At 29.1% G+C, this 13,615-nt stretch overlaps 1 protein-coding gene and 1 long non-coding RNA gene across 3 annotated transcripts; both read left to right on the top strand.

Moving 5' to 3' along the window:
* Nucleotides 1–9,553: 9,553 nt before the first annotated feature.
* Nucleotides 9,554–10,888, top strand: LOC127082684 (aspartic proteinase CDR1-like). Its single transcript, XM_051022910.1, has one exon. The coding sequence runs from the start codon at nt 9,554–9,556 to the stop codon at nt 10,886–10,888; it is 1,335 nt and encodes a 444-aa protein (XP_050878867.1).
* Nucleotides 10,889–12,812: 1,924 nt separating this feature from the next.
* On the top strand, nt 12,813–13,400 carry LOC127087644 (uncharacterized). Of its 2 annotated transcripts, none has more exons than XR_007789990.1 (2): nt 12,813–12,938; nt 13,036–13,400. It is a non-coding gene; the product is annotated as an uncharacterized LOC127087644 (long non-coding RNA). The 2 variants fall into 2 exon arrangements; XR_007789991.1 differs by having other exon boundaries at nt 12,822–12,934.
* Nucleotides 13,401–13,615: the final 215 nt, after the last annotated feature.

Here is a 13,615-nt window from a genome sequence, read left to right as displayed (position 1 = left end):
GATCAATAATTTTTTTTCCATTAGATGTGCTTAATATTTTTATTTTCTCTACTTTATTTGTCAAATGAAAATTTCTTTTAATAAATATTGCATGTGAAAATTTTGGGTTAAATAACAAAAAAAAAACTTTCAAAGGAAAACATCGAAGTTACTCTCCTTTCAAAGTATCTAAAGGTAACCACAGTACCAATGAGCTTGGTATACCTGTAAGACCCTAATTTTGACCTTAAGATCCTTAAGACCCTAATGTTATTGCACAAATGCATTACCTCAAGGATCATAACATGTTTGGCTCCTTAACCCTAGGGTTGGGACTTGTTTGAGTGGTTTGAGATCATCAAGCATGCTTGTATTGTATGTTATTGATTTTCTTATTTGATTACTAACCAAAAGCACAAAAATATGTCACTAACTCTTTTTTATTTTGAAGCTCAAGTGATCATGTGCTCCACAATGCTCCTAGGAGGCTCCTAAGCCCAATGCAATGGCTAGATGAAGATGAGAAAAATCATGACAATGGTCCACAAAGTTCCTAATCATTATATATGTCTCCCAAGTATCTTAATTTTCCAATTTGGTCAAGATAACCCAAAGGGCTTGAAGATTGTTTTCCAAGGAAACCCTAATTTCACTGTGCTCTGACTGTGCCTTGCCCATGAAGCAATCTCAACTTCTGATCAAATTTAATCAAGGGAAGTTATTCCATTCATCATTTTATGAATATATGAGCCTATTTTATTCCCCTCAATCATTTATTCATCAAGATTGGAAGTTTGACCTTGAAAAGTTGACCAGGCAAGTCATCTGACTAAGCTGAGGTTCAATGAGCTATAACTTTTGATGTGTTTGTCAAATGAAGATGATCCAAAAATAAATACTTTTCCTAAGAACCATATGAACAACTTTCATGTTCATCAAAAATATATTTTAATCTTTTAATGTCATCATTTATTTCAAAACATTATAGGTCATTTTGACTGAAATCCTAATTTTGGGTCAACTTGCCAAGGGCATAACTTTCTCAATTTTTATGATTTTGAGGTGGGATCAAAGTAATTGGAAAGATTAATATGTATACTTAAAATGTTATGTTGGAAAAATTTTCATAATCCTAAAGTAAATACATGTGGCATTGCAAAACAGTATAGGTCATCTTGGACCTAATTCATTGAATTTGAAAAAGTATCCAACTTCAAATGCCCATAACTTTCTCATAGAAAATACAAATGATGCAAAATTTGCGTCTAAATTGACTATCTTGAAAATATATACAACTTGTATGCTGGAGACGTTTTCATTTGAAGCTTGTATCATGAGGACAGAGGGGTTTGATCAAGCTTGCTTTTGGTTGATTTTTTTCAAAGTGATTTGAACATGTTTTACACTTGAACTTTCCAAGCCAGTTTTGATAAATTTGCACATATCAAATGTTTTTTTTCCCAGCATGACTTTTGTTCCTTATTTCAAGAGCTTTCCAACAATTACTCACAATGGTCATTTGGATCTACCATTTGTGAGATTCGAATTTCTTTTCATTTATGTACATTTTTGATATTTTATGTTATAACTTGAAATGCAAGCATTCTTCATTCCATGTGCACGACCACATGCCTTCCATATGATCTCAGCAAGCTCCTTCAGCCATTCGTGGGACTCTCACACATCTACAAAGGCCCATGTATTCAAAATCTCAATTCCCATGCACATGAGCAAAGTGTGAATTCAGAAGCATTCACCTATAAATAAGGGTTTCCTCTCCTTCATTTGGGAACCTTTTGGAGATCCCACATGTTGCAGAACTAAAACCAAAACCCTCACCAAAGGAATCATTCACTATTCTTCATATTTTCGAGCTTGAAATTCAGCAACATTAGTTGAGTTTCAAAGCTAGTTTCCTTAGCCAATCATCTTCCCTACATTCAGAGATCAAAAAAGAGCAAAAGGCTTGAAGGATTCGTGGTCAGAAGCTCACCATTTTGAAGGTATAAACTCAAACTGTTTGGATCTGAAACTCACAATTCAATGTAGTATTCTTGTGTTTTTGTGGTTCTCTGAAGTCCTCATACTTGAGGCAAGCTTTTGGTGTATTCAATTTTCCATTTCCAGAACAATCCGTGTGGATACCATGATTTTCTCCTTCATCTTTCTCTTAATATAGGAAGAATGAGAGGAATCTAACGGTACATTGATGATCTACACCACATGAGCTTCATTTCCATGCCTTTGTTTTTCATTTTTGATGAGGTTCATTTTCCTGCAATTCTGGTCGAAATCTGTTGGTTGATCGGAGAAGATGGTGGTTTCCACCGCCACCACCACGTGTGCTGATCATGACCCTTGGATCTCTCCCTCACGATCTAATCTCGTGCATCCATTCCATTTACTTTTTTTAATTCCTTATGTTTCACTGTTGACTTGAGTGTATCGTGCATCCTCAGATCCAGATCGTGCACCATTGCCACGTCAATTAATGAATTGGATCTGGTGGCTCAACTTTTTTGCTTATTTCATTTTTCTTTTTATTTTCTTTTAACTCATTCCATTTTCAATAATTCATTAAAAATTCATATGAAGTTAGAAAAATATGAGACCAACTTTGAAATTTTTCTTGAAAAATCTAGTTTCATATTATGATTTTTAATTATTTTTGTGACTTCATTTGATATTTTTCATGAATTATTTGGTTTTTAATGATTTTAATTCATTTTAAAATACTTTCTGACTTTTATAAAATACAAAAATATTTTCATAGCATCTATGGATCATGATAAGTCAATGAAAAATAGTCTCAACAATTTCTTGTTTGTTTTGAGATTATTTAAGATTTTAATTCATATTATGCTATTTTTTGTTGTTTTTAATTGATTTTAATTACTTTCTGATTTAAAAAATTTATGAGAAAATTAGTCAAAGTTTGTTTGGCTATGTTGAACCTATGAGAATTTAATTGGACTCATTGAAGTTGTTTTGAATTGAATTTGAGGTTCAACTTTGTTTGTTTATTTTTTATTTGTATTTTCTTTTAATTCAAAAATTACCAAAAAAATATTATTGACTTCTTGACTTGTTATATTCGTTCCTCTTCTGTTTGGTGTTGATCAAGATTGAATTGATTCAACTTTGATCATATTCATTAGATCTTGTGGTTTGAGAATCCTTAAGGATCATCACTTAGAAAGATGAATGAATTTGATCAAGGATGAGTTATCCCTTGATCAATTGGGATTGGTTGTGGACTTCTTACCCCCTCCCTTTCATCTTCATCCTTTTCTTTCCCTTAATGGCCAATGAGTTGAAGTCTTGAGGTTGGTCTTGACAAATAGAAGTTTAATCTTCTATGATCCAAACCAAACTCAACTTGATCCATGATCAAGTGAATTATTTTGTGTCAAAGATAGGTCACTTCTTGGTCAAGCAAAGAACCAAAAGTCAATACAAGGCCATTCCCCTTTTGTTTGGCATGGCAAGTTTATGGAGCTTGGCTTACTAGTCATGACCTCTAACTTGTGTTCTTTTCCTATATTCTTATTGACCGGCCTCAGATAGGTGTGACTACTATATTAGTCCACTTACGATTGTTTAACATAGCGCTACATTATCTTATGACAAGCTAACATAACTCTACTAACTACTAAGTTTAATTTGAGCTTTTAAATTCTTGTCATTTACTTTTAATGTCATTTATTTCTTGCTCATTATTCATCTTGATTTTCATTTTGCTCACTTGAGCACATATTTGATGTTTATGTCATTTTTCTTTTGCTCATTTGAGCCCATTATTGTATATAAATATATTGTTATTTTGTGTTGTTTGTGTTTGTTTTGATATGTACAAAAATACAAAAAGGAGAAAGGACTTAGAATTAGGATTCACCCATGCTTAAAGGAGTTCAAGAGCAACTAGGCCTCATGCCTTTAGAATGCTAAAATTCAAAATTGATCTCAAACGACTTCTCCTCAAACTTATTATTTGTCCATTCCCTTTATTATGTTGAGAGATTTTTAATGTGTGCTTTTGTGTGATAGGAACCTCATCTTAAGATTGTGAAAAGAGGACCATTGTCATGAGTAGCCAAGTTAAGAGCCAAGCCAAATGGAGATCCTAGGAGCTTGAATTCAAATTATTGCTTGCTTGCTTTGTATGCTAAATCCAAAGGAAATGAGCATCTTGAGTCATCTCTATGACTCCAAGAAAAGGAACTCCAAGGGTTATCTCTCCCTTCTTATCTTTGTATGCTTTAGGAATATGCCTTCTCTCCTCTCCCCTCTCTAACCAATCCAAAAATCACTTTCAAACTTTGACTTTATTTCAAATTAGAAACCTAGGCCTTAGGCCTTTGACTTTTCAAAACCATTTTCATAAATACTCATTGTAAATAAACTTTAATCCAACTTTGACCTCATTTTGTAAATAAATTCAACTTGTAGATATAATCCATTTCAAGTTGTTTTGTGGTTCCAATGGCCACTTGTTAAAATCTTTTAAAAAACATTAGTCATAGGTTTGAGTTATGATAGTGGTTGATGTAAATCTCACCTCATCCTTAGTGTTGGATTATAAGCCTTCCATGCTTATTATAGGCTTAACCCCTCACTAGCATGTTGAAGCCTTCCTCACATGGTGGATTGTTGGTTTAGGTTGAGTTTTCTCCCTTTGATAACAAAAGACCTTAAGGTTTTTGATTAAAATCAATTCACCAATCTTTGAAATTTTTACCACGAACTACGAGGTTTTGATCCTCCTTTGTAATGGTACGTAGGCAATGGGTTCATCCATTCAAACAACAAAATTTGTAAATATAATCTATTCTCTTCTCACCCCTCCAATCTTTTGCATAAATCTTTTCATAAATACCAACCTACAACACATATTTGCAAAAAAGGTTCCCTTAGAGTACTAAGGATGTTTTGGATGCGTAAAACTTTTCCATTTCATAACCAACCCCCTTACCTAGATCTCTGACATTTTTATTTGTTTTTGATTTGAAAAACTTGTTACTTGGCTTTTGTTCGCTTTTTAGCCTCTCCTTTGGATAAATAAAAGTGCGACGGCGACTCGAATTGTATGTTGACTTTTGGTTTAGTCAATAAACCTAAAGGTAACAAAAACCCCGCTACAGGAATGTGGCGACTCTGCTGGGGATCCAAGTCCCGTGGGTTTAGCCTACTTTTTGCTTGTATGTGTTGTATGTTTATATTTACTTGTGGCATGTTTTTGTGCAAATTTGGGATGAATGTATTGTCTGTAATGTATGAATTGCTTGATATATTAATTGCTTGTATGCTTGGTGGTTTCTTGTGAGATGATTTCTATACCCGAACTCGAGTGCACTTATGATAAGAGAATGACATAGTTTTGTTGACTTGTGTGGAGTTAGTCCTTAACAAGTTAACTTTCAAGTCCATTCACTTGGTGGAGGTCTTATTGGGATCACTAATGTCACACGAGTAGTCGTGGTTAGGCATTACTCTTTCCAATATGAACCCTAGAAACCAAAAACCTTAGATACCTAGCCCATCTCGACCTATTTTAGGACGTAGTGCGAAGGTCATTCAAGTGTAAAACTTGATGCGATTGTTATGCGATACTACACTCATAAGAGTCCCTCTCGAGAATACTTTTGGAGGACGAGTAGTCGTTTTATCCGATAATATCCGAAAGATAGGATGATGACTATGGGAACCTTTTAGAACATGATTGTCAGGTTTAACCATAGTACACTCCCGTTGGGTGGTTCTTAACCGAGACTCCATGCTCGTGACTCATAACAAACCCGTGATTCGCGGTCGATCCATTCTCGTATATCCTCAAAATCAATGGAACTTGGGTGTTGATAAGGTGTAAACCATAATCCACCAAAATGGATGATTAATATTAACGATGACTTGAGCCATCCCGTGACCTTTGTGTGGTGTGACTTGCTTGATCCTTGAGTGTGTTTGTTGCATCCATGCATTCATCCGCATTCATGTCATCGACAAATAAGATGTTTGTAAGGAACTTAAAAGGTCTATTTGCAAATTTTCAGACATGGATAAGCAAAGAAGGAATACGAAGAAGTACAGTTTCAGACAACCCGACTTGAGAGAGTTAAGGCGTCTGACATCTTATGTATTAGAGCCCTTGGAGTTCAAAGCTCGCCATGGGAAGCTTTTAGCTATTCTCTCTACCAAGGTGGATGAGGGTCTGATGAGTGTGTTGGTGCAGTTCTAGGATCCTCTATATCGGTGCTTCACTTTTTCGGATTTCCAGCTCTTGCCTACATTGGAGGAGTATGCTTATCATGTGGGTATACCTATTCTTGACTGATTGCCGTTCAGTGGTTTGGAGAAGATTTTGCCTTCTCAAGAGATTGCTGACATGCTTCTTCTTTAAATGAATTCAAAATCCTTAAAGATTTTGGAAGTATTATCAAACCCCCTAGAGTTCCTCAAATAACATAGATTTTTGGTGTTCCCCTACTTGACTAGTTGAAATGCAATTGTGGTGGTGCATACAACCACAGTCATTTCCCAGTTGGATGTGGTGGGATCTTCCGTAACAATCATGATAACTTTTTTCTTCCTTTTGTTGATAAGGTTCCTTGGACCACTTCCTACCTCACAGAGTTAAATGCGGCCATCACAATGATGAATGTTACAATAGATTCCTTGGACCAATTCCTTTTTATTGTAATTGATTGGACCATTGTTGTCCAAGCTTTTCACAAGAGTTCTTTGTTATCTTAACAAGTTTAAAATCCATTATTTAGTCATATATCTTACTTTGCACGTAAACATCTTTTCATATATATATATATATATATATATATATATATATATATATATATATATATAACTTAAGGGTATGTTTGGATTGGTGGTATGAGGTGGAATGAAATGGTAAGTAATGAGATTTCATTGTTTGGATTTGTAAATAATTGATGGAATGGAATATGATGGAATCCATTCCATCCAAATCTCAATTTTTTGTTCATCCGATTTGGGGTGTATGTGATGGAATGGGATATTTTTAATAAAATAACCAAACAATGGAGTGGGATCTATATCCCATTTAGTTCCGTTTCACTCCGTCATATTTCATTCCGCTCCGATCCATTATGTTCCATCAATCCAAACATAGTCTAAATCTCACTTGTAATTCTCTCGCTATTTCTGAATTCATCCATATTTGCATTAGAAAGGATTTTCTTCAAAATAGCCTATAAAAGTATCTTCTTTTAAATTTTGCTCTTTTGGATGGATCTTATTTGGACTTTCTCTTTTCTAACTATTGTATTTGTTTGATTTGGGCCGAATATAAATCCAATTCAAGTAAAATTGTATTTTTTATTTTTAGCTTTTATTATTATAAAATTGATTTTTTTTATTATAAATAGTAAAGATATACATTGAACTTTTTAAGAGATCCATATTTTGACCGACTTCTTTTTTAATATATAGTTGTTTTATTTATTACAAATAGAAGATTTTCAATTATATAGACTTTTAATTTAAGTTATAATAAATTAAAACATTAAATATAAAGGAATTATATTAATTTAATTATTTGCAAATAATCAATTCAAATCTAAAATGGTAATAAGTTATGTAAATCTCCCATTTTAAAAGTCTCATGTATTTATACTAAAACACAGTCCAGATTTCAATGTGCTAGAACAACCATTAAGGCATAATCAGAATAACAAAATGAATCAAATATTTATAATATAAAACGTGATTTTAAAAAAATTATAAAATAATACAAAAAAGGAAACTTTATATATCAATAAAATAAAGAATCTTAAAATAGTGTTTTTCTTAAATTAAAAAACAATCAGAACTTTATTTTCTGTATTAATATATTTAATTGTAATAATTTGAGATGTGTATTTAAAACTAGGAAATAAATCTTCAATAAACAGCATATAATTATCGAGTATTTATATGTCTTATATTCCAAAAAAATATTTTAAGTACCAAAAAAGTGTGAATTAAAATTGAAAGATACGACTAAAAAATAGATATAATTAAACCTTTTGAATTTTAAATTAAAAATACTTCTTTATAATTTATATATGAGATTTTATTTTAAAAAAATTCAAGTATGGGATGTCAAAGAGATTTTTCTAACTATTGTATTTGTTTGATTTGATCCAATTAAAAATCCAATTCAAATAAGGAAATTGTTATTTTTACTAAATTTAAATAAGATTTTATTTTTACTTTTTAGTTTATTTTATTATAAAACTCATTTTTTAATAAAAATAATAAGGGTACATATGGAACTTTCTAAGAGGTCCATATTTTGTCTGACTCTTTTTTAAATATAGTTGTTTTATATTTCAAATTAATATATTTAATTATAATAATTTGAGATGAGTATTTAAAATGAGGAAATATATTTTTGATATATAGTATATAATATCGACTATTTATATGCCTTATATTCTTAAATAAAAAAAATTAAGTATAAAAAAGTGAATTAAAATTGAAGGATAGGATTAAAAAATGTCAAAGTGAAACGATATAATTAAATCTTCTCAATTTTAAATTGAAAATATTCAAAATAAAATATTGAATTCAATTTTATCAAGTTCATATTCAAAATTATAATTTTGAAAAAAAAATAAAAACATTAGATCCAAATAATTATAATAAATATATATTTAAAAAAACCTTATTACTACAAATATAATTCTAAAAATCATGATTAAAAAAATAGCCTTATTTAAAAATACCATCATAATTACAAATTATTAATATTTATCGACTGATGTAAATGTTTTATATATTTTTTGATTACAAAAGATATATATTTGCGACAACAAACAACTCTACCTTAAAAATATTTTTTTACAAAACATATAAAAAGACTAAGAAAAAAACAATTTTTAAAAATAAAATAATTCATGAAGTGTGCCTAATCTCGTCGAATAGACTTTAAGAAAAATATCATATTCCGCATCACATATATGAAATGGGTATAATATTTTCTTGTTGGATTAAATTAGTATAATATTTTCTTGTTTAAAAAAATATATGAAATCAACAAAGTATTGTTATTTTAAAAATTATGCATTTTGAACGAAAATATATTAATTTTATTTGGTAAACAGTCAAATGTAATATTTAAAATAGGTATGTTAATATATATATATATATATATATATATATATATATATATATATATATATATATATATATATATATATATATATATATATATATATATATATATATATATATATATATATATGTATATATATATATTATCAAAAAATAATAAACATTGAAAAAATATTTACTATTCCATTTATTCCTTATTTTAAACAATTATTTATTTTTTAAATTTATTAAATAATTAATATATTTATTCCGTATATAGACCAGATAAATGAGTATCTGATTATTAAATAATTTAATAAACCTAAATTTAATTATAATAAAGAATATTTACATGCTCTAGTTTCTTTTGTTTTTATTTTTTCATCTATCTACATTCTCTTTCTTATATAAAGCATTGAAAGAAAAGAATTTGGATGACCGATATTTCATTCAAATATCTAGAACAATGGCGCATTTTTCACTTTTTACTTTTATTTTCATTTGCTTTTCTTATTTAATAGTTATTTCTTTTGGAATAAATAATGGTTTTAGTGTTGAACTCATTCACCGAGATTCTTTCAAATCACCACTTTACAATCCCACACAGACTAAATTTCAAAGAAGTTTCAATGTTGTGCATCGGTCTATCAACCGTGCCAATTATTTCTACAAAAAACTTTTTTTTACTAAAAACAAACTTGAGTCATATATGCCCTATGATGGCGGTGAATATCTCATGAGTTATTCTATTGGTACCCCATCATTTAAGGTTTTGGGGATTGTAGACACAGCTAGTAATTTAATGTGGCTTCAATGCAAACCTTGTCATTCATGTTACAACCAAACCTCTCCTATTTTTAATCCTTCAAAATCTTCTAGTTACAAAAATATTTCATGCTCATCTACAACATGTAAATCTATGGAAGATACTTCTTGTTCTTATGATGCAGATGTTTGTCAATATACTTTGGATTATGGTCATGGATATGATACACATGGAGATCTTAGTGTAGAGACTCTTACATTAGATTCTGTCACAGGCTCTTTTGTCTCATTTCCTAAAATTGTTATAGGATGCGGACATAATAATGGTGACCCAACATATAATGGTCCAAATTCAGGTGTAATTGGTTTTGGAAGTGGAAATACCTCAATTATAAAACAATTAGGATCTTCAATTGGAGGAAAATTCTCATATTGTTTAATTGACCAGTATCATAGCAAGTCTATTAGATCTAGTAAACTCAGTTTTGGAGATGAAGCTATTGTTACCGGTGATAATGTTGTTTCAACTCCTATAGTAAAAATGATAGGAAATCGCCAAAAAGACTATTATTATTTAACTGTGAAAGCATTTAGTGTGGGAAATAAAAAAATAAAGTATAAAGGGTTTAAACGTGAAGGAACAAATGCTTCTACACATAACATCATAATAGATTCTGGTACAACTGTATCTATTCTTCCACATCATTTTTATTATAGGTTGGAATCTGCTGTGAAAAAAGTGGTTAAACTAGAGCGTTTTCAAGTTCGTGAAGATCCATCTAGCCTTTGTTATAATACCACATCTAAACAAGAAAAGTTACCACAAATTACAACACATTTTAAGGGCGCAGATGTTAAGTTAGATTCTCATGGCGCATTTTATTCTCTATATGAGGGGGTTGAATGCTTTGCATTCCGTCCGTTTAAAAATGGATTAGGCATCTTTGGAAACATGGCACAAATAAACTATTTGATTGGTTATGATCTCAACAAAAATATTGTCTCTTTTAAACCTACTGATTGTGCCAGCTATTGAATACGTATAAAGAGTTGAGTATGAAGACTGGTGGTAGAATTTATTATGTAATTTGATAATAAAATTTGAATTTTTTTCCATATATCTTTAAGAATATTTTGAATTGTCTCTTTTAATTATTACATTACTAACAAACTAGTTCATACACAAATCTATGTCACAAAATTTATGCAATTCATTAACTTTTTTATATTGGTAAAATAAAGTATTTATTAATACTGATAGAGTACTTTGTTATGAACCAACATTAATGATGATATTATATATTATCTAAGTTATTTCTATAATTTTTGTAATGATTTTATTCAATTATTAAATTCAACCAAATCCTTCATTAAAAATATTTCTAAAATTTTCTTACTAAGGATGTTTGAGTTTTAATAATGATCAAATTTGAGGAGAAAATGAGTCTAAAAGCTAAATTATCATAGAATCATGCCATATTTTGATTGTTTACTCTGGACAAAGTATCCAAATCCAAACTTATTTGATTATGTATTATTTAAATTGGATTAATTTGTTCATTTCCACCATTATAATACATAATAACATATTTATATAAGAATAAATAGTCATTTTAATCCCTAAACTATCACCCTCTAATTAATTTAGTCCTTCAATATTTGAGTGAATTGATAATTAATTGTTAAAATTAATTAAAAAATCCCTAAACTATTCCTCCGTTCAACAATTTAACCCTTCAAAGACACTATATAGTTGGATGAAATAATATGTTAAAAATTTTTTAATTTATTTACTAGTTTATTGATTAAATTGATGAAAATGTGATACTTTAAGGATTAAATTTCATAATTATTATACAATATTATCAAATTAAATTTACAAAATAAACAATATCAAAGTATCCTAAAAATTTAAAGTAAAAAATATGAACTATGGTTGAGACTTTGAATTGGTAAAAATATTTATTAACATTCTTTATGACAATCTAAAATTTAACAACGCTACCGATCACAATCTAGTTTTTTTATACGAAATTATTAATAATACAAACCTGGGAGAAATATATTTTATTTTATAACATATAATATGTACCATTTAATTAGTTTTCTAAAGTATAAATATATTTTATATTTAATTTATGAGATTCACTTTTAAAAAATACTAAATAATTTTTAGAATTTTTTTATATAATATTTTCATTTTTTATTATCAATATTAATATTTATTTTTCTATGTATTTATAAACAACTAATAATTATATGAGTAGTTATTTGAGTTTTTTGGTCATAACATCATAGTATTAAAATAAAAATATATGATTTTATTTGCGAATTTTATTTTCGGAAAAATAAAAAAAAATTATTTTATTTTTATATTTCAAAAGTTTTTGGAGAAAATTTCACTACAAAAATTATTTTATTCTGAAATGTTTATTTAAAAAAAATATTTTTTCAGACTCTTTTTATTTCAAAAAACAATATTTTTTTTATTTTTCTGAAAAATAATTTTTTTATTTCAAATTAAATTATATTTTTTTAATGAATAAAAAATTTTATTTTCAGAAAAGAATTATTTTTTATTTTATGGAATACAAAATATTTTATTTTCAGATTTTTTTCTAAAAAAAACTATATTTTTTTTATAATTTTATTTTTAATTTTCAATAAAATATTTTTTATTTTTCGTAATTATAAATATTTTAACCATTTTTTTTACTCTCATTAATTCTTCTTTTTTTAATTAAAAAAATTATAATTAAAGTAATTTATAAAAAAAAACGGGTAATAAACCAGTTTTAAACTAAATTATAATCGATTGATTTAAATGATTCAGTTCATTAACTATTCAAGTGGTTTAGTTATTTTATGGTGCAATGCAATTCAGTTTAGTCATATAATTTGGTTAATCATATTTTCGCACACCCCTAAATGGAATGGACCGGTTGGATCACTTTGGAGAGGGAACACGTATCGCGATCGTGAGCTAGTTGTTGGAACTCAAAGAAAGAGAAGGACACATGTTGATGTTTGAGGAAAAGAGGTTATGTCTTCGGCCTGATGTCATAATGACCACGTTGACCACGTTGGTATTTGGGGACTATCTGATCATATCATTTACAGTCTCGACACATTAAAACTTTAGAATACTACTGTAAATCACGACTAATTGTGACTCTTGTTCAGGTTGAAGGCAGTAGGAGAGGTATCTCTCTTCAGAAAACAGCATACCCGGACTGCACGGGTGTTGGTGAATGCTGCAAGGCTCCTAATTGTGTTCTCCCCACCGCTACCACCACCACCACTCTGCCTGAGCCAGCGCACCCACACTGCACTGGTTCTGGTTGCTACAAGGCCCCTAATTGTGTTACGCCCTAAATGATAATTATTATCATCTTATTATGTAATGAAAATGGTAGATGTACCTATATGAGTACATGTTATTGTATAATGAAAATGGTAGATGTACCTATATGAGTACATGTTATTATATAATGAAAATGGTAGATGTACCTATATGAGTACAGATATTAAATAAACCTTTTTAATTATTTCTTCTCTTATGTTACATTCATTTCTTATACTTGTTTTTCTTTTAATTAGTATCTTCATGCTTAGTTTTAGATGACTTTGGACTAATGAGTTTGATTATACTAATATGTTTAATGAAATAACTTTTAAAAACACTCCCAAAAATATCTGTTTTATTCAGGTTAAGTATGTCTTGTAATTTTTGACAGACCTTATTCACACTGCATTCACGCAA

The sequence above is a fragment of the Lathyrus oleraceus genome, chromosome 5 (assembly GCF_024323335.1).
Source record: "Lathyrus oleraceus cultivar Zhongwan6 chromosome 5, CAAS_Psat_ZW6_1.0, whole genome shotgun sequence".
In the NCBI taxonomy this organism is placed as follows: Eukaryota; Viridiplantae; Streptophyta; class Magnoliopsida; order Fabales; family Fabaceae; genus Lathyrus; species Lathyrus oleraceus.
The sequence above is the reverse complement of the archived record's forward strand: the minus strand, read 5'-3'. Positions and strand labels throughout refer to the sequence as shown.